The sequence below is a fragment of the Chaetodon auriga genome, chromosome 10 (genome assembly GCF_051107435.1).
Source record: "Chaetodon auriga isolate fChaAug3 chromosome 10, fChaAug3.hap1, whole genome shotgun sequence".
NCBI lineage: Eukaryota > Metazoa > Chordata > Actinopteri > Chaetodontiformes > Chaetodontidae > Chaetodon > Chaetodon auriga.
The window spans coordinates 13,656,940-13,678,654 of record NC_135083.1 but is presented as its reverse complement, the minus strand read 5'-3'; the positions used below and the strand labels follow the sequence as shown (position 1 = coordinate 13,678,654).

General features: G+C 43.1%; 2 protein-coding genes across 7 annotated transcripts in view; one reads left to right on the top strand and one right to left on the bottom strand.

Moving 5' to 3' along the window:
* Window positions 1-1,941: 1,941 nt before the first annotated feature.
* acvr1ba (activin A receptor type 1Ba) lies at window positions 1,942-15,887 on the top strand. Of its 2 annotated transcripts, XM_076740908.1 has the most exons (9): window positions 1,942-2,149; window positions 10,497-10,733; window positions 10,848-11,108; window positions 11,342-11,572; window positions 11,764-11,931; window positions 12,089-12,245; window positions 12,696-12,820; window positions 12,917-13,047; window positions 13,435-15,887. In XM_076740908.1, the coding sequence occupies exons 1-9, from the start codon at window positions 2,086-2,088 to the stop codon at window positions 13,558-13,560; spliced, it is 1,500 nt and encodes a 499-aa protein (XP_076597023.1). In that variant the 5' UTR covers window positions 1,942-2,085; the 3' UTR covers window positions 13,561-15,887. The 2 variants fall into 2 exon arrangements, with proteins under 2 accessions (XP_076597023.1, XP_076597022.1); XM_076740907.1 differs by having other exon boundaries at window positions 1,976-2,149; window positions 12,696-13,047.
* Window positions 15,888-16,854: 967 nt separating this feature from the next.
* The window catches only part of kmt2d (lysine (K)-specific methyltransferase 2D), a 33,061-nt gene continuing 28,200 nt past the window's right edge, over window positions 16,855-21,715 (bottom strand). For all 5 annotated transcript variants that reach the window (XM_076741911.1, XM_076741914.1, XM_076741913.1 and 2 more), the window contains exons 50-55: window positions 21,519-21,655; window positions 20,975-21,105; window positions 20,371-20,656; window positions 20,156-20,229; window positions 19,958-20,066; window positions 16,855-19,829 (exon numbers count right to left, since the gene is read on the bottom strand). In XM_076741911.1, coding sequence (XP_076598026.1) covers window positions 19,737-19,829; window positions 19,958-20,066; window positions 20,156-20,229; window positions 20,371-20,656; window positions 20,975-21,105; window positions 21,519-21,655 — 830 coding nt within the window. In that variant the 3' untranslated portion in view covers window positions 16,855-19,736. The remainder of the gene's footprint in view (window positions 19,830-19,957; window positions 20,067-20,155; window positions 20,230-20,370; window positions 20,657-20,974; window positions 21,106-21,518; window positions 21,656-21,715) is intronic.

Sequence of the window (21,715 nt, the reverse complement as noted above, 5' to 3'; positions counted from 1 at the left end):
ATAAAAGCAGGCACAGATCAAGTCCCAAATGCACCTGCTTGCAGCCTGACTCACCTCTGCCTGAGCTACATTCTCCAGCAGTGGCAGCTGGATGTGTTAGTTGGGTAGAGACAGGACGGGTGACCAAGCTGAGAGAAAAGCCTGAATGGATCTGGACCAAAACATTTTGTGCAATCTTTAGGCACATGATAATTTTACACTCTGCAAGCAGCTGTAACTTCCTCCAAAAATGTGATGCAGCAGCTAATACGTGATCTGATAGAAACTGGACCAATAAGGGTCTTTTTTTTATGAAGACTCAGACCAAACTGGTCCCACAGATTTTGATCAGGGAATGGCGGATGGAAGCAGAGATTAGACAACTGCAGTGTTCCAAAGCTATGGTATACATAAGGCACCTGTTAGGTCTTTGATCAGTCATCGAATATGAATGCATAGATACATGTTCTGACTCGCATAATGCTGGTGGTGCCAGCGCAAATGCAGGGAGTCCCACAGTCACCTGCTGTGCATATAAGGTGTGTCATTTCAAGCTCTTCCCCCGCTGCCTTCTAACCTTAATCCATAGTAAGAGAAAAGGTTTAGTAGTCAGTCACAGTCACACTGGATTCCTCCTCCATTTGCATTAGAGGACCACGTCATGCCTGACTCCAGATTTCTACTTTCAATGTAGGCGTAGCATAGTTTAAATTGGAGTCATGAGTTTGATGACTGACCCTTTGTTCACATTCAGGAACTGCAAAGAAAACTGAATTTACCCAACACATAAACTTAATGACACAGAAATGATCGTATAATTGTAGCCAGTAACGAAGAAAAGTAGTCATAATTTGCTGGGGGGGGGGGGGGGGGGGGGGGGGGGTTAAATTATGATAAAATACTGACTGAGTTTAGATTATGCAATGCCTCGGTACATGATTTGAAGGGAAAATGAGATTATTTTCACTATTTTCACCTCTTTTTTGGCGAAAAAAAATGAATTTACGACTAAAACCTATTTCCTATGTCATAAAAAGAGACTTTTATTATTCTACAATTTCAGTAATAATAATGTGTTGATAATATGTTCCAAGTCGATCAATCAACAAAAGCCTGGTCTTAAGTAAAAACTAAATCTAGAATAGTTATTTTTCTAAAAAGATGCTGACTGACTTCAGATAATTACATCCAAGGGTCAACAGAGATCAGATTATACTCACCTTTTTTTTTTTTTAACACTTTTTTTTCTCTTTTGTGTCATGAAAAGTGACATTTTTTGATTTTACATTTTCAGTAGGTTAATAATAAAAACAATGGAACATGGCCAGTCAGAGCACATTTTTCTAAATAGATCATTCAGTCTTAAGTTGGGCCTAATGATCTCAATCAAGGTTAAAGTTTCCATTTATTCATCCATAAAACTGTACTTACTGATTACGGAAGATATAAATGCTCATAAATTAAATGAAAATAAGAGGAATGTGAAATTTGCATTAGATATAACCTCATCCACTAAATTTGCCAGCTTTTTATCTGACACAAATCCCAAATACCTTTATACGTAGTAATATTTTAAGAATTGCTGTTACTCTATATATTCTCATCCTTATTCTGTATTGTACATATTTTATGTTTATGTGCATGTTTAACCTGCAGCGGCAACAAAAGAATTTCCCAAATTGGGATCAATAAAGTAAAGTCTATGTTTATATATAATAATCATCATACTGCAGGTATGAAAAGTAAACTGATAATGCGGACATGCAGTCACTGTTCTTAAGAGAAGTACATATTTTGCGTTGATAGTGCTCTGCCCGTAGTTTGATAACATGAGTCTGGAGGAGAGTAGTTTACCCATCCTGATATTTGCCACACACAGCCCTGACCTCGGTGGCAGAAGGGGACATGCAGCAGGCGGCCCTCCCCTTTAAACACGCACGCACACACCCCTTTAAACACGTCACTCGCCAGGCTGGCTGGCTGGCTGGCTAGTGTTTGGCGGTGTGGTGTGTGCGGTCGGACTGTGGTTGTGTTTCAGGTCTGGTCGTGTTGATAACGACACACTTCGGACGCATTTCATCGCGGAGAGATGGGAATTCAGAAGAAATGGCTCTAAAACAAATTGCCCTAACGCTGCTGGCCCTGTTCGGGTTGGTGGCGGTCGGTAATGGTAAGTTTCAGCTGAGCACCTCTCCGGCTTTTGTCTCGATGTGTTTTCCTGGACTGGGCATCGCCTGTTGTCGCTCATCGTCATGGCGCTCTGTATCAGGGATTTGGCTAACCGTATCTAGCTAGCGTCGACCTCAAAACGACGCTTGCTGTTCGCCCGAAACAAAAGTCGCGTTGTTTGTTTGTTTGTGGTTGATCTGTGATTTTTATCGACTGACAAAACCCGACGTGTTAATTGTCGTTAGTGAGCGCGGTGCAAGTAGCTAAACCACAACAACAACATGGTGGGACTGTTTGTTTCGCGGCGCCAGCTAACGTTGGCTAGCTAACTGGATTATGAACTGTTTAAAGTTGAATGTGCTCTTTAATTGAGCTTTTATTGCGAGCCTCAAAGCAGAATTGCATCGTTTTATTACGGCGTGTGGCGAATAATAATCTACAGTCTGCTGTTGATGTTTAAGCTATTTCTTGTGATAACATATTTACAAAACAGTCTCTTGCTGGCTTGTGACCGCCTATCTCTGCATTCGTTACAACAGTCTGTAATGATAACACGCTGGTCAAACATGTGCACTGTGGTCTGTTACAGCTTCATCACATGTGTGCTGCGCTGTCTGTGCAGGATCCACTGGAAACGAGTCTCTGAATGAGGCCTAGCCCACTTTGTGCATGAAATGTGTTTTTGAGAGTAAACACTGGCAGCTCTTCCATTTGGTGTGCATTTGTAAGGAGTGAAAAGGCTGCTTAGTGGCCTCCAGCAGGACGTGAATGCTGGCATAGGGTGACAACAGCCGTGTATTCAGACATCCCAGACATAAGTCAGAGTTGAAGTCTGGGTTCATTGTGATGGAAATGTGGCAAGTGGGGTCTTTTGAGGCGCCAGTTATGGGCTGCTTCAGTCTGAATCCCCCCCTGTCTGCTGGAGCAGCTGATACCCAGCTCCACACCACAGCCTCAACTGGACATATGCTGCACGAAACTTGTGGGTGTTTGCCCCTGCAGCATGTCTACTCATCTCCTTATTTACACACCATACTTTTATATTTGGATTTAATAGGTTTTTTGTTTTACATGTCTCGGATTACCCAAAGCCCCACTTTTGGCTCTCCCCGTGATCTCTCTCTTACCTTGTTGCAACTTGCCTCTCAGCAGATAAACTAGTGTTAAGTAATATAAAAGCAATTTCATATCTGTGTGCCAGAGTAAATATCCTGACTGCATTGTTGTAGCGTACGTGGTGCTTTAAACACTTGAGTCATCCTTCCAAGAAATACATGAATATCCCTCCCCCGCTTAGTTTAGATAAGGGTTCAGCACACGGAGGTTGATCAGTTCGCCTGTGCCATGCTCGGAAAATGATCACACCCAAGTGGTCAGTTTGTTTGACTGGGTTACTCTAACATTAACAGTGATGTGTGAGGGGGGAGTGGGGGTGGGTGTGTGGCCCGAGCAGACAGGGGGTGATGATGGGTTTGTCCAGCTGGCAGGGTCTGTCGTGTAAGGGGCCCACAAGTCTGTCTGGAGCCATGGTTTCACACCATATAATGGATTACACCATGCAGGCACTGAAACCAGACAAACCTGAAAGTAGCTACGCTGGAGCAGATTCCAGGCCTGTGGCGAGGAGTCTAGTATGTTTTTGTGAGAATACTCTTTACTCACAGGTTTGATGCATCTGTCACGTGTTGTTGACTTCATAAGGATTAGGAGTCACTGGTGTTATGGGCATTACATGCCTGTGTGACGCAGTCTGCCCGGGTGCATTGAACACAATAGCAATGTGATATGGGCACTGTCAACCACACTGCCGTGAGGTAGGGCGCGTCCCTCTCTTCTCCTCCCACCCTCTTCATTCTCTATCTCTGTCATATGACAGGCCTGGTGTGTTATCAGAATTTAATCTGTACTTTGTTATCTGTGGTCCCACTTCTGCTTTCACTTACTCACTGGCACCATGGGGTGCTGAAGAAAGCTCCAGGGCTGATTTTCTCTTACATTAAAGGAAGTCCTTTGGTTAAATGAACCCCTGCTATCTCTTGAACTCTGCACTCACTTTTAGTAGACCTTCCACATACTATCAAGAGTGTGGTTGTTCCCTGGTGTGCCTCTGTAAAATCAAAGACAGGGCGAAACAGTGGAAACGGAGAAGTCCTCACTTCTCAACCTGTTCAGCCTGTGCAGAGTTAAACTCTGTTACAGGTGCTGTTTAATGTGAAGAAGCTTCAGGTGGAGGAAGCATGAGCAAGTCATATTGGAACATGTGTACACCTGCCCATTAGATCAGAGCCAAGGGAATTCACAGAGAAAGGTTGAAACTTATTGGGTTCAAAGGTACGTGTCTGTACGACAGACAGTTAGAAGGTGGGATGGGGGTGGGGGTGGTAGTATTTCCAGCTGGCTTAAGCTTGAAAAGGAGAAAGTTGTTTTTGTTTTTTTTATATCTTAATGTGTAGCAGTTGTTGAGGCCTGTTCTAGTTAGATAGATGTTTTGGCTGCTGGATCCCTGCAGCTAAATTAGGATCAAATGAAGTTGTATATCCTCTGTGTACATTTTCAGGTTACTCCCTGGCTCAGACACCTCCTTTAGAAAACTGTGTTTACCAACAGTTTTGATAATGTGGCACTGAGCCAGTCAGGGTCAGGTCAGGTCTGAGGTGGTCTAGTTTTCCCCCCATAATGACCAGTGTCGTTAATGACCTCCGTTGGCCTGGAGGCACAGAGCCCTAATTGCTACGGCAGACAGCGTAGCCTCTGACTGACCCGGCTCCACCATTACTGATGTTGGACCACAAGGGATTACTACCAATGCAGAGCCAGCAATTTCACCTTCGCTTGTCCACTTCTCCTTGCTTTTAATTTACTCAGAGCACTTTATTTAGAGGGTTTTTATCGTATGTGTGTTGGAGGTAAATGACGTCTGTTTTTTGTTCCATACCTTTAATGTACTTGGAGATGCAGAGCTGTTATTGTCACCGTACACCAGGAACAGACCCGGTAGCTATGTGAGTTCATGTCTATAGAGCCAAACCTGACACCCGCCCTCCATTACACGTCTCTTTGTAGAGTTGTTTGATTTGTTTTTAGGCTGTTGTTGGAATGTAGATTAGACCTGCTCTGCCTACTCATTTTCTGCTGGATGGTGTGCAGTCTACTTTTCTTCAATACCTCTCCAACAATGATTTGCTGTGATTGGTGTGATCCAGGGGAGGGTACAGGGCAAGAAATCATCGGTGATACTGTGTGAGTGTCTACCTAGTTCTTGAAGTAAACTTTAAACCTCTATACCATGCATTTTCCTGGGTGTGCACAGTGACATTTGCTCAAACAGTGAGTTTCACTTTGCAGTTATGGAGTTAATGTAATTTTATTAAGAGCTTATGATTTCAGTATTAATGTGGCAGAACCTTTTGTGATGGTCGCTGTCTATCAACACAGCATGATGATGATAACCAGATCAAGTGTTTTTGGTCTCATAACATTATCTGATTATGCATTGTATGCAAAATAGCATTAGATAATCATCTTTTTTCCTCTATGTGGATCATCGTGACATCTTTATTTGCATTTAAAATTGAATGAAAATTAAAACATCAGAATTTCAGTACTGATACTTTTTTTTCCCAACCCCTGCATGTTGAGAAATATAAGCTTTTTTCTATCAAAGCCTGTTTTTATTTATTTAAGATGAGACTTCATTGATCCCACACCGGATGAATTCAGTATTTCTTATATTTATTTATCAAAGAAGCCACAGTTCTCGCATCTGAAATGTCGGAAACGTACAGGAACTTACCTACATAAAATAGTCAAAATTTAGCATTTTGTTTTTAAATGTTTGATCAGAGATCTCGGTAACAACATCCCAAACATGACCACACATTCGATAGCAGCTTTTGGTCCTTCGGGTTTTTAGGATCTGTGTCAAACCAGTGTTGATGTTGGGACTATCAGTCGTGTCTGTGTCACATTGAAACTTGGGGAGAGACAGAAAAAGAGAGTATATATAACAATATCATTCTCTGGTCTGCTAGTACTCATAGTTGTTTTAACCTTCAGTCAGGTTGTAGATGCTTTGGCTCACAGTACTGAAAAATATTATAGAGGTGGTGTCGACCAGAATTTGAACAGCAGTCTGAAGCTCACAGTTTTGTGCCTTTTTAACTCATCTGAGGCATCAAGCGGATGGATGGACAGACAGACAGACAGGATGGGATGCAGCCTGGAGGATAGTGGTTGGTATAGATAGTAGAAGCAGCCTGAGCCCCAGAGACTTCACTTTAGAATCAGATCAGTAATCTGACCCTGAGATGCAGACAAAGGTAATGACTTTCCTCCTTCCCCTAGCATTGATTAGGACACAGTTGCGGTGTGTGCGTGTGTGTGTGTGCATGCACGCGTGTGTGTTTGCACTCACACTGTCTGGTGGCGTCTGCTTGTCTTGATCAGCTCTCAGTCTGGTATCTGTATGGATCTAATTTCAGCCAGTGCATTTTGGTAATGGTGCTCTGCTCCCCGAACACACGCAAGAACCGACTGTCTCTGTCTGCGTCGCCTAGCCCCCAGAAACCCACTGTGTTTGTGTAACCCCTGTCACCCTGTGTAGAGCACGCTTAGAGTATTTTCCACACACTTGATCATCTTACCATATTTGAAAGTTCACCTCTATTTTGACAGGGCTGATCCGCACGAGTAGGTCTGAACAACACCTGTATGCACTTGCGTACACACAAAGCACGGCCATCGAGGTTAATGTGTGAAGGTGTTTGGAATGGGACTATGCTGTGGTTTTTAGATGGGTCCAAGTTAAGGCAACACTGGTTATGGCAACAATGTTTTATTAATCTCTTCCTCACTGTGTCTGCCATTTCCTGTCTCAACACGAACGGAATGATAGGAACTTCACACACTAACAGCTCAAAGGAGTCGCTCCGTGCCCTGTTTTCTCCCCTCTTTCTGCCACTGTTCCCTTTTCCTGTTATTTACCCCCTCCCGTAAGTCAAAGTCTAGACTGGGTTTTAATGACGGTCGCAGCTGGTCACTTGGGCAGACCTCAATCGCAGCTGGGGGGCCCCGTAAGTCCTGCTCGTTACCCTCTGCCCCCTCCCCTACGCATTGTCCAGCCCAATTTGGGACCAGCCCCCATCCTGTCTGGCCTGGAGCAGCCCCCAAACATTGGGGTTGTTACTCTTACCCCTGGCCTGTCCCTGCGCACCACCCATCCCCCCGCGCTGCTCCACGCAGAAGTGCGCTCCCCCACTCCACTCCACTCTGCTCTTTGTTCGTGCAGGGCCAGTCCAATCCCTCCTCATGTCGTCTTAATCTCCACACAAAGGACCAGTGTAAAGACCACCAATTATGTGGATACAAGAGCAGAGTTCACTCAAAAACCACACAGACCAGGCCTCCACTGCGATCCGTGTGTATTTAGGCTTGATATTATTCCTTCAAGTTTGGCTTTACAACACTTCTGCTCTGAATCCAGCGAGATATGAAGAGTACTGTGCAAAGAAAAAGGCATTTGGGTACATGCTAGTGGGCTAGGATCTCTGTCTTAGGCATTGTTTGATTTATATACCAGTGGCCTGTCTTACACGATATCCACTTTGAATTTACCTTTTATTTTTAAGGTCTTGGTTTCACACAGTGTCATCTTTGATGAAATATTGTTGGACGATGATATGTACTGCAGTGTCCGGGCAATTTGCTGGCCATTAGAGATTTTTCTACAGAGGTGTCCCTTAAATGTTTCTGGTTGTATTGGATTGTAATGGACAAGTCTGTGAATCTGTGAGCAGGACTATTTTGTGCCAGTATTGTGTTTGCAGGTTTTTTACTTCAATGTGATAAATGACCGTCATTTGTCAGGTATCTATGTAGCTGGATGAGGATGTTTAAATCTATAACTGGTTTCTGTTTCCATCAGTATACAAAATTACGTATTTCTGTCTAGATTTTCAGTTTTCAAACAGGCCACCCAGAGTGTTGACGCTTGTTTGTGTGGAAGTAGGCTACATATGGTATAGTCACAAGGAAGCCTTTAACGAAAGGGAAGACTTGCCACAAACCAAACTATTGGTAGACCACAAACCATCTATGACCGCCACGAGAGGGGAATGTGTGTGTTTTCAGCCATGTTTGGTTTCCTTCCTGAGCTTCTGTCTGTATGTCTGTGGACCATCTGTCTTACCACACACAGAGTCTCCATGATGGACGCGCCTGTTCATGTCAGATCACGGTGTTCCTATCAAATTTCTGACATCAATTTATTGCTGTGTACTGCTACAATGTGTGTGCGGTAAGAAATATTTTATGGCCTTTCATTCTTTCGAGGAACAACTAAACATGAAATCTAGGTTATAATAGTTGGCTGTAATGTGAATGTAACATGGGGAACGCTTTCTTTCCAAAACATTTTTTTTAAGTGGATTGATCAAAATGACTCCCGTCTGGACTCGCTCGCTGAAGATTGATTTATTTCAGTGGGAAGCAGCAAACATCAGGCATACAAAAGAGGAGCTTAATGGAAGCTGTGTGAATTTGATGATGGGTACCGAGCTTTCTAACCTACAGCTGTTACTCCTTCATCTCTTTTATTTAGCTACACTATTTGCTTCATTAATGTTGCAGATTAGCGTGATGTGGCACAGCGCTTGTTTTTCTCTCTTTATCGGTCCCAGCCTGCTTCACCTCTGTGTAATCTGCAGGAAATTCCATCTGCATGCGAACTGTAGTGAATTTGGCCAAGAGTTCCTGCCACTTTCCCGCTCACCTCCTGGAGAGCAACACACACACACACTCACAGACATGCACACACGCAAACACTGAACAGATGAGAAATATTAGCTGAAAGTGTTCCACATTTCCAGTTACCACTCAGTGGACAAGCAGAGACACATCAGCATACACGCTACATGTAAAAAATGCTCCCACACAGCCTCCCAGAATCCACTTCAGTGGAAACCACTCCTATGACATCGATGTTTGTGGTTGTGACCACTTGGATGTTACGTGCTGATGGCGCAATCAGTGTATCAGTCATTTTGAGTTTTTTGGGGGGGTTTTTCGAAATGAATTGTACCGAACAAAAGCCAAATCATGTGAAGACTGTTGCTTCAGGACTCTTTCTAAAATCTGTTGACACCTTTTGACAGAGACCCAAGTTGGTACCAATGGGGAAGATCAGTGAGCTCATCTGGTCAAAGAAACCCTCAGGATAAGACACAGAGGATTAGTGGAAGCTTGCCACTCTTAAAATCTTTTCTTTCCTCTGGGCCAGACATTGTCAGCGGTCCAACCGATGCTGAGCCTCTTCTTTTTGAAGGAGAATGAGGATTGGAATTCCTCTCCGCTTTGTGTCTCCTCTTGTGTTGATGGTACGGTGGTCTTCACTTAGTCCACAGCGATTAGTCTTGAGCGGTCCATGCTTTGTTTTCCGACCAGGGATAAGCTCTTGGCCTGTCACGCCTTGTTCACGGCCCTGTTGTCAGTCAGACAGTTTGTCGTTTACCACTGACAGGGGTTCAGCTGAGCTTAGCCACTGCCCTGTGTTTTCCCCATGTGAAAACGAGTCCCCCCGTCCCACAACCATCTAGCCTTGCCTGGTCCTGCTTTGGACTGTGTTTGGTTGTAGAAAACCTTGGAAGAGGCCTTTTGTGCTGACCTTACTCTAAATGAGAAGCATGTGTGCTGTGACTCAAAATCACATTTCACTCCAAATCTAATCAGTTTTCAGTTTTTTGCTCTGTCGCTTGCCCAACCAACTCTGGTTTTGTTTTAGATGTGGCAGATTTGTGCGAACTTTCTGGCACTGACCTCATTCGAGTGTGTAGATGGACCACCATAGCTTTATTATTATGGCGGCAGGAGTTCCATTGTGTCAGCTTTAATAGGTCCCTGCACAGGAGTGTGCTGTGTTTAATAAAACTCCTGTCTCATTAGCTTAAACAGTTGCAGCTCTCTGTGTCAGTGTGAGAAAGACAGAGGAGAGGAATGGAGCAGAATGCTGCATTGGGGATTTGGCAGGAGCCCTCTCCCCTTGTTGGGTTTCACTTTGTCTGTCCCACTGAGCAGGTCCGTCTCCACCCTGCGTGTTTGGGTTCATCTGCAGTGAAGGATCTGATTTCAGGGCCGCCGGGGCCGTCTGGCTGCTGCTGCTCAACTCCAAGCTCTATGTCTGCACGTCACAAAATGCCTACAACTGAAGGGGACACTACATGCTGTACATCCTGTGTCGAAACTGTGGAGTTAGCTTGCCCCCTGCTGGACAAAATGAGGAAGTGGAATAGATGATCTTTGTGGTTCTATCTGACGAATTGTTATTCACTGAATCTCTCTGTCCTTTCCCACAGCTCTACGTTGTAACTGCACAAACTGTGAGAAGACAGGCTATGAGTGCGAGACTGATGGCGCCTGCATGGCCTCCACATATTTCATGGAGGGGAAGGAGCAACATGTACGCATCTGTATCAACCGGGACAACCTGGTCCCCCCTGGACAACCCTTCTACTGCCTGAGCGCTGAAGGCCTGCTGAACACACATTGCTGCTATGAAGATTACTGCAACAGTATTGACCTGAAAGTTCCCGGTGAGGCTCCGTGGTCATCAGAGCTCTTTCAGCTCAGCAGTGGCAGCGTTTCAGTCTGTTGAATTTAAAGTGATCACCTCTGCTTCTCCGTCTCTTTTCTTTTTGCCCTGCTAGTTCCAACAAAGGGGGGTGAATGGTCAGGCTCAGGAAACTCCTGGGGGCCGGTGGAGTTGGTGGCGGTGATAGCAGGGCCGGTGTTCCTTCTCTGTGTGCTGCTGATGGTCGGCGTGTTCCTGTTCCAGTATCATCAGAGGGCCTACAGCCACAGGCAGAGGCTGGAAGTGGAGGACCCATCCTGTGACCATCTGTACTTAGCCAAGGACAAGACCCTGCAAGACCTCATCTATGACATGTCCACCTCTGGATCAGGCTCTGGTCAGTACATGCTGTTTGTTTGATGTGACACACTAATGTAAATGGAAAAAAAAAGATTTGCATTTGGAAAACGTATTTTCTTTGATATTTATTTTAAATATTCAAATGAATAGTGATCTGCAACACTTGATGATCTAGAAACCGTTGCGGGAACTTCTACCACTCCACACTAACAGATCGAGTCTACAGGGTATGCTGGCTGATTTTTGGTTTCTTTCTGCTGCCCCCTGCAGGTCTGCCCCTTTTTGTGCAGCGGACGGTGGCGAGGACCATTGTGCTGCAGGAGATAATTGGAAAGGGTCGCTTTGGCGAGGTGTGGAGAGGGAAGTGGAGGGGAGGAGACGTGGCGGTGAAGATCTTCTCATCCAGAGAGGAGCGCTCCTGGTTCAGAGAGGCCGAGATCTACCAGACAATCATGCTGCGCCATGAAAACATCCTCGGATTCATTGCAGCAGACAATAAAGGTGAGGAGCTGTGTGGGCTGCGTGGACAGTTATCCAAAACATGCAGTGAAAGCGTCATTGTTTTGATGAATTCCTACCTGCGTTACAAGAAAGTCAAAGTTAAAATAAGTCCTTTCAAATCAAAGTGAAAAGTTGTCCATCCAGTTAATACCATGTATATACTCAGTGGCTTGGTTTTTGCCCTCTTTCAGACAATGGCACATGGACTCAGCTGTGGCTGGTGTCAGACTATCACGAGTACGGCTCACTTTTTGACTACCTGAACCGCTATTCTGTCACCATCGAGGGCATGATCAAGCTGGCACTGTCCGCGGCCAGCGGCCTGGCGCACCTCCACATGGAGATCCTCGGCACTCAGGGTGAGATGACCTGTCGTGTTAAAACGCAGCACGCAATGAAACAAACACATTAACACAGCAGGAACAGTAAAGAAACTTATCTACATTCAGCAAGCGCCTGCTATTTCTGCTGAGCCCTTGATGCAAATATAATGATGTGTTATCTGTTCTCCCACAGGTAAGCCTGGCATCGCTCACCGTGACCTCAAGTCTAAAAATATCCTGGTTAAGAAGAACGGTATGTGTGCCATAGCTGACCTCGGCCTGGCAGTCCGCCACGAGTCCATCACAGACACAATCGATATAGCACCGAACCAGCGCGTGGGCACCAAGAGGTAAATGTTTCCAGACTCATTCACTCATAAACACACAAATGGAGACGGGGCTCGCAGGTCTTTGAAGGTTAAGTCTGGCAGCATTCTGTATTTTTCTCATTGCCAACCAATCGACAGACAGCAATGAATAGATCCTACTAACAAGCCAACAAGTGAAGTTAAACTATTATTACCCTGAAATGAGTAAAAAGCTTTGAAAAGTGCCTGGTTTTTAATTTTGAGCTTTTTGCTTAAACTGTTTGGACCTCTCAGAAAAGACAGTGATGATGTTTATTTATGCTATTATAGACCCTTTGACCTGTGGCAAATATTAGCCCAGAACACTAGTTTTGATTCCTTTAACCTTGAATTTTATTAAATAAATAATAGAAGAGTCGATGATTTTGACCAACTTTATGATTTAAAAATTCCCATTTGAAGCGATCACTCATTGCTGTCCTCTCTGTCCAGGTATATGGCTCCAGAAGTCCTGGACGAAACCATCAACATGAAACACTTTGATTCCTTCAAGTGTGCCGACATTTACGCGCTGGGTCTGGTGTACTGGGAGATCGCGCGTCGCTGCAACGCTGGAGGTAAGACCACAAACAGCAGCTGGTGTGAACGTATCGGTCTCGTGAACGGGAGCGTGAATCCAGAGACTGAGAAGCCTTCTCCGTTATATGCTGCAGGTATCCACGAGGAGTACCAGCTGCCCTACTACGACCTCGTGCCCTCTGACCCCTCCATTGAGGAGATGAGGAAGGTGGTGTGTGACCAGAAACTGAGGCCCAATGTGCCCAACTGGTGGCAGAGCTACGAGGTATTTCTCACCCTATGTACACTGAACACCAACAGCTGCACTGACGCTTTTCTAAAAATACATTCAGTGGCTATATAGGAACATAGTTCAGCTTCACCAGCTTAGCCAGGACAGGACGGCCTGTACTAGCTTTCTAACTCACTGTTGTGGAAGAGTATGAAATGATCCAGTATTAGTGATCAGTTGTTATAATTTTGTTAGTCCGAGCTTTATTTTACCTAATACCCTATAAACGATCCTTTCATGATGAAGCTCAGCATTGAATTTTCCTGTTGTTTGTTAGGACATTTCCCTGCTTAAACTCTGATGGATCATTGTTTTCACAGACATAAGCCCACTGAAAATGTCTTTCTCGTACATCTAACGTGTGCTCCTTGTCCCATGCAGTCACTGCGCGTGATGGGGAAGATCATGAGGGAGTGCTGGTACGCCAACGGAGCAGCCAGACTGACGGCCCTGCGCATCAAGAAGACCCTGTCTCAGCTCAGCGTGGAGGAGGACGTCAAGATGTGAGCGGCCAGGCGGCGCAAGGAGGCGCGCTGGAGACGCACAACCAGACCACACTCCCATAGGAAACAAACACTAAAGACAGACTGCAAATGAAAACCCTGCCAGTTTTAAAGCCACACTCCAAGTTGTGACGAGGCCTACCTCACCTTTTTAGCCAAAACTACTGAGAGTCACCCTTCCCTTCCTGACTTTTGTCTCCCCTCGCCTCCCTTTGTTCCTCGTGTCTCCCCCCTGTTCCTTTGACCCCCCCCTCTCCATGGGCCACAACACTACAGCACTACCACTGTTAATATCATCACACTCAACCTTATTTTGTTCTTTTCCCATGGCAGGAATTCTTATTATTGTACAGTGACGGGATTTTTTCGTTCGGTCTTTTTTTACCTCTCTGAAACCTCACCCATGACGGACTAACCTTGTCCAGAAGAGACAAGAACGTTGTGGGTTTTAGAGTAATAACACTTCATGTTCTGTTGGCCATGCAGCATTACATTCTGTTGCTGTGAGTGTGTGCGAGGGGGAAGAGGTTGAAGCATATTGTTGCGCGTGTGTATGCGTGTGTGAGTGTGAGTGAAAGGTGTCTGAGACACTGAGACGTCCTCTGGTATACGCTATAGTTCATTAGACAGTGATGGGACATTTGGTAATTAAGCATGAACAGCCAGATTTAGCTTTTTAATCCCTCACTTGAATATCCTACGAACAGAAATGAGTTGCACTCAACTGTAGCTTCCTCATCACATAACGGATGTGGTCCGGTCCTGGTGTTAGTTTGAAATGTGGCAGGGATAATGTTTGGGATGGTTTTACTTTTATTTATTTGTTGATAGTTTCTTTTTTTTTTCTTTTTTCATATTGATGAACACTGTGAGACGAGATGTGACGAGCCAGAGTGATGACATGAAAATTAACGTAGTTCAGTCCAAGTCTTCACCATCTTTCAGACATTAGATTAAGGGTTTGTCGCATTCATTCAATAAGATACTGGGTGCATAAATGGATGTAGCCATAACCCTGTTGGTGACAGGCGATGACATCAGTGAGCAAATAAGAGGCGTATGAAATGGCAATGATTTTTTTTTAAAATCTATTTTTGTGTTTTGTGTAAAGACATCATGATGGGTGTTTTCTTTTGACTTTGACATTAGACACTACTGATGATGGGTACATATGATTTGTATATAAAACATGCTTTTTTTTTTCTTTCACCAGTGTGACATTTGAACAGTGATTTTTTTTTTTTCTTTTCCTCTCTCTCTCTCTCTCTCTCTCTCTCTCTCTCTCTCTCTCTCTCTCTCACTCTCACTCTCTCTTTCTTAAATGGTACTTTCAGAAGTCTGTTGTTTGATCTGTCTGCATGGTTTCGAACTGTGCCAGGAAATAGACTGTGTCATCTGCTGGAATTTGTTTTTAACTTACTCCTCTTATGGCAATTTGGTGGTACTACTGATCCCATATAATTTTGCTGCAACTTGTTTTTTTTTTTTTTTAATGTATAACTGTTGGATTTGCTTGTTGAGTTCTTTTCAGAGCTCAGTAACGCAGACCTGTTTCTACATATGTCCTCCGAGGTGACATCTCTTTTTCATTGACACTGGAATATTTAGGAGCTTCATGTAACCTTGAATTCTGATACTGCCAATGGCTATTTATTCAGAAATTAAGACAGCTGCTGACAGTTCACACACAGGCAACATGCAGTTAGATGTGAAAAGTAGTTTTACCTTCAAAGACTGACATGCTGTAAAGTGAAACTGCATGTTTTCATTCTACTTTGTCGTCTGCAGCTTCGAGTCTGTCTGCGGACAAAACTATGAAAGTATTACACTGACGTTTGTCACCATTGGGCTCTGCACTGTTATGTCCACATGGACTTTAGTTAACAATAGTTTCATCATCACTTGATTCAGAATCCATGTGTCATGTTCGTGTCCATTTTGCATGCTGTCTTAAACACTGGGTCCTCTGCACTGAGGTAGATGAACTTCAGACTCGTCTGTCCCTCTTCCTACCTGTCCTTTTCTTTCTTCCTTTTTGTTCGGGTTGTTGGCTGTGTACCCCAGAAATGTTGCTGCTACTGATAACATGGGTGGAAGTTCAGCAGGCAGATCGGAGAAGGAGAGCTGGGAGGGGGAGTGGGAGGCTGCTGTCAGTTGAACCAAAATTGTCATAACACTCCTGTCCATGTTTGGTTTGTTGCCATGGGTATATGACCATCAGACATCCTGTTCATAAGTAATACTTCAAGATTTCAAATCATGTTGTGCAAATCTTTTCAGAATTAGATGAAAAGTGTATATAGATGATACAATAAATTCCTCTTTTTCGTATCTGTGACTTCAACTGTGGTTCTCATTCAAAATGTCATGCAGTGTTTTCAGTGTCAGCTGCCCGTTATTGGATGGAGATCAACATACAGGGGTTAAAAAAAAAAAAAAGGAAATGCTCACACATTTTCAGATTGTTGTTAAAACAACAGGTGGTGCTTTCTGTAATCATCCACAGATTTGGCAGTGACCTCCTGTAACATTGCCAGACTCAGTTTAACAGTTTAAGATTTTATCAAAATCTTCTTTTATTCTGTGCATTCTTTGTCTTTGTCAAAACCTGGTGCCTACATTACCCACAATGCAGCTCAAATGCTGATTATTCATTCTTAGATTTGGGTTTGTTATGCAAGTAGCAGCCAATGTAATCTGGAGCCTCAAGCAGAGGTGAGTTGACTTCTTTCTGAGTCACACCTCCAGTGTTTTTTCATTTTCAGATTTGTGGTCTTCAGCCCACAAACCCCCTTACACAACTTGATTTTTCACATGTAGTAGTTCATAAAACCTGTAAACAGACTTTGATGTGGAAAATCAGTCAAGCTCCTCTTTAAGGGATCCCTCCCAGAGTTGTTGCATGTAAATATATATATCAAAATTTAATCTTACATTACTGAGCCTTCAGCAGTCTGGATTAATCCAGACTGAGTGTGTTACAGTGTCTGTCTGTTCGGTTGCAGCCTCCATGAGCCTCATGTGGGAAATCAGTTGTTTTAACCTGAAAGCTAGAATAAAATTCTTAACTCGCCATCAGCTTCATGGGGTTAAACTCTCCCGGCCATATTGCACACTGAAGTCACGTGATGACAGCGGAACCCGGCAAACTCGATCCACCCGTGAAGGCCGTGACAGACAGCTCTGCAAGAAATCATTTAAACAGACCTTAAATCAATATATTTTAAAATATGTTTCCAAGGTCATGAGTGAACCCTTGAAATTTGAGTTGTAAAAAAAAAAAAAAGATAGATGAGCACATATTTAAAATGCATTTTATTTTCCTTTACAAGAAACAAAAGCAGACAAAGAAATCAGATGAGGGGGAAAGGAAGTGGGACAGCTGTATATAAAGAGATGCAACCTCTGGCGTCCTGAAAAAAATATGTACAATTCAAAATAATATCCATACAAAACATGCCACATACAATAAAAATGATCATTATATTTATTCATATTCCCTAAAAGTATCTCTGCTGTACAGATGCAACATCTTTTTAAAAAGTAGGTGAGGTTAAAAAAAACCTTCAATTTGAGCAAACTTTATTAAATTATAAGATATGCAGAGAACTTAAATTAAGATTCAGAGAAGTTAAAAATGATTCAGGCTAAAATCCAGTGAGCGGCATAATGTCTCGTCACGATCTTCCCTTGAAATAGAAACATACCAAAAAATATATATATCACTGCTTCGGATACTTGATCAATATCTACCACTTTAGAGAAGTTCTCTGTTATACTATGAGAGTGCAATTCATTACCAGGTTAAGTATGGGATTAACTTTGAGTATTACATCATAACATACATTAGGCCAAGTAACCATTTCACAAGGTTTACCAACACATTCACTTCTATAGGGAAGATATAAAAAAGCAAAACACTAACAATATTCTAGGAGTTCAAGATTTTCCATTCAAGAGTATATTAATCCAATTGTGACTGATTAAGGGACAGGTTTTGGTAATCAACAAGCAGTAGCATAAATAAAAAGAAAAAAATAAACACGAACAATATTACATAAATACAAATGCTATGCACCATTGTACTGCTTTATGCAAGAAGTGATTTTCATGTCTAATTAACGACCCTCCACGTGAATCCAAACAGTTTTATAATCACGTCGGCTTCTCGTCGCAGTTGATTGGAGAAGACCGGACAGTTTCTCATACCTATTTTTAACAAACTTGTCTCTGAGAGCTTATAGCAAAAAACACTAATAGAAAAACAGGTAAATGCAAAACACTCTGGTTCATATACATAAAGATATTAGTTTGCCATTTTACATATATTTATATTTATATACAGCTTTATCTTTGTTAAAATGATATCCAGTGGTTGATTTTTTTTTTTCTCAATTTTATTTCTCTACACTTTTGACTGTATTGATTACAAAGGGGCTGGATAAAGAGTTGCTGTCCCCTAATGCATATACTATATATACAGTTTGTACAACTTTGCATTTTTAAAATCATGTGAGGTCTTAGGTTAGGGGAAGGAGGAAACAAAGTAGTATGGGAAGGTGGAGTTTTAGTAAAGCTCCCTTTAAAGACTTTTTCATCTTACATAGAAATGAAAACAAATGCCCTTTTTTCCAATAAGTCTTTCCCTGCCATCAGTTCAGCCTCGAGAGGACAGTACCAGCACTAGAAAAGCACACTACAGGGGAAGTAGAAACACTGCAGGCTGTACTCAGGCAGAGGAAGACTTACTACAGTAAAGTTTAACAACAGTCCACTAAATTATACAGAGAGGAAGAGGCATGATTCAAAGTTTAAGGTTGAGTCGTGAAAAGGTCGAGCTGTTGGGGAATAAAAAGCATTTCATGGGACAGTAGTCATGCATCCACCGGCTGGTTTTCAACGAGTGGAGCTTCAATGTATGAAGCAGCAAGCAAATGTGTACTTGGTAAAATTTTGGACTTTGTAGTCTTCTTGAAAGACTAAGCGTCCTGTGATCCTAGAGCCACTCACTCACACCATCACTGTACTGAAGCAACTTAAACAGGTGGATGTTCTTGTGCTTTCACACAGCTAGTAATATGGTTCTGAGACGCATAAATAAAGAGAACAAAAAAAAAAAAAGAAGAAGAAAAAGCTACATCATTAACCAGGATGATTTGGTGGCATACAGGACACCCGCTAAGCTTCTGATTGTGATTTTAATGCAATATCTTATCAAAACTGTCATATATTTCCTCTGTATAAACAATTCATGAATAATAATTATGTTGGCTCATTATTGTAAATCATCATCAGCATAGAGTAGATAGAGCAAACCTGCTGCTTAAGATTCCCTGCTTGTCCGAGAAGGCTAAGCCCATAAAAACATTCCCCCTTTCCCCCCCGTTCCACAGTAGCAGTTAACAGTTTTTATACAAAGCAGTCACTTCCCGCTAAATCAATGAGGTAGACTGGGTCCATCTAACCCACCTTGGGACTCCACACAGTCACAACATCTGGTGCCTCTGGAGCCACAGATCAATAGCTTCTCAAATTTTATATTAACTTGCATCTTTTTTTTTTTTTCCTTCTTTTTTTTCTCCATCGATCATATGTAGTTCTTACGCAGAGCCACATCAAGATTGTCTAGCTAGCCAAATATCCGTGTTGTCTTCATTGATGACTTGATGGGGAAAGTGCCATTTTCTGGGAGGTGAGGGGGAGGTGTGGTCAGGTGGGGCAGGAAATAGGTCCGACTTGGAACATAAAAATGCATCATTAGTTCATTATTAGTATTTTAAAATGGCTTTTTGTTGAAGCTCCCGGTGAGCTCTGCACTACGAGGGTCAGAATCATTTGGTAGATGTTTAGGATTGTTTTCCAGCCACTGTAAGCTTATTGAGAACAGTCGAGGGGGGAAAGGGTTTTGGCTGAGGAAAAGGTGATTCACTTGTCCAAACATGACAGATAGTCCCACCATCAAGCTGCTGTTGATGGAGGCGGTCGGTTGCTTTTATTGATTAATGCTCATCAAACCTTTGGCTACAGGTGTCAACGCTTTAGTCTTTCAGTGACGGAGGCCTGCCTTCCTCCACATGTTTCAGAACAGCTTATGCACTGGCTATGTAGGATTCAAAGGCTTTGGCGCAGGAGTGTTCTGGCACCAGTGAGAGGGGAATTCTCCTTTCTGCTTTCTTCTGGTTAGTTCATCCACTTTCGGCAATTCCAGGCTCCACAATGGCAAGGGATCTTGTGCTGATCGTCCTCGAAATCAAACTGGTAGTCGTAGGTCAGCTGGAATGTCGAAACAGAGACAGTTAAATGCTGTTGAGATTTTAAGAAGAACTTCAAAAACATACAAGAAGTATTCAAATTAAGGGGCTATTTAAGGCTGAGCAGTGGACTTTTCTAATGCACTGCACCTCTTCTCCCTTGGGGATCCTGCGGCTGGAAATGATAATAATCTTGTCTTCTTTGTCAAACGTTACAACCTCTGCGACACAGTTGGGGGCACAGGAGTGGTTGACATAGCTGGAGAGGAGAAAAGAAATTCAGTCAGCTCAAAACATACTAGACTCAAGGGCTTACCATGAGGTAAGTAATCAAAAAACAACACTTACCGAGCTGGTCCACCTGTCAGAGTGGCATCAATCACCTGCTCGTTGTTGATGCGGAACATGTAAATCCCACGGTTCTAAGTTAGAAGAAGAAACAGAAAAAGGTTGATATACGCACAGACTTAAATGTCTTTGTATTTTTGCTTTTTTTATACTTTAAACCAAAGTAACGCCTTTTGTGTAACTTGCATTAAAGCGCTGATGCATAATTGGTGTACCTGCGACTCATAGATCTTCTCTCGCCGATTGGCCACCTCGTTGCGTATGACAGTACCAATGTACTCTATGACCATGGTGTGCTTCTCCAGATCCTTTGCAGCATACAGACCCAGGCCCTGGATACGGGACCGTGCCAGATACACATTGTTTTTCCACTCAGTCTTCAGGCGTCGATACTGGGACGACTTGGAGTGGACAAACTGCTTGCTGTACGGTGTGTTGAGCTCTCCAGTGAAGGTACTCTGGTAGGCCTTTGACACGCTGGTGCTATTTAGAGTGTGAGGCCTTGAAACAAGCAGCAAAGAAAATGTGAGTGTGCATCCAGTTTGTAAGATGCATTTAGAAATGCAAGGTTTTTTGGTAAAAATGTCAACAAAAGTTTAAAAGCTGTGGGACCTTGTTGAGCTACACATTGAGGAACTAACTGAAAAGCACCTCATACTAGGAAAATTAGCACTGACTTCTTTCCATCCACTATAACAGAACACGTTGCCAAAAGGAGACTGAAACAATAACTTAATACATTGTGCCAACCAGAACATGTTGGGCGTTACTGTAAAGTTCAGCTTCCTGTGACTTATTCCTAAAACGATGCTACTTTACCTCTTGCACTGTGTGGGGACCTTGGGTTCAGAGCGAGCACAGCCAGTAGGATTGATCATGAGAGGGAGCTCCATCAGCGGGTGGCGGCCATATCGGAACTGGTAGTTCTGGCAGTTCTCCACTCCAGGCAACTAAAACACATCAAAGTCCCACAAATCAAGCTAATCGTGCATGCTGATCAGTAGAACCATTATATCATAGCAGACTTGTGTGGCTCTGTAGCCCACGTTACAATTACTGAGACCTGAATCTGGTCCAGCTCTCTGTATACTGTCATGTCTGCACGTGATGTTTGCCTTCTCTATATCCATCAATAAGGTGACTTTTGTTTTTTTCTGTTGCATGAAGTTTCAAATCTTGTACCATTTTAGCAAATATACAAAAAAATGGAACAATCTTTTTACCAATTCATAAGTTTACTGTTACTGCAGACACCTTGTATGTGTGCATACTATTTTGTAAAGGGGGTTTAATTATGACTGGGAGACAAAGACAATTTTAGAGGGGAGCCAAAGTGACACTTTTTCCTGCTGTGTATTCTTACCGACTCAGTGATACGCATGACTGCATGAACTGTGAGGCCATACATCTCCTCTCCTTTGACATGTTCAGTGAACAGTTTCAACATTGATGACTCATCTCGGAGTTTAGCCACCTGCTGAACCACCCGTTCCCAGATCCCTGAAGGCAAAGATGGCGAATTAAATAGAGTCATTGTTGAAGAGGTATTTCAAGTGAAAA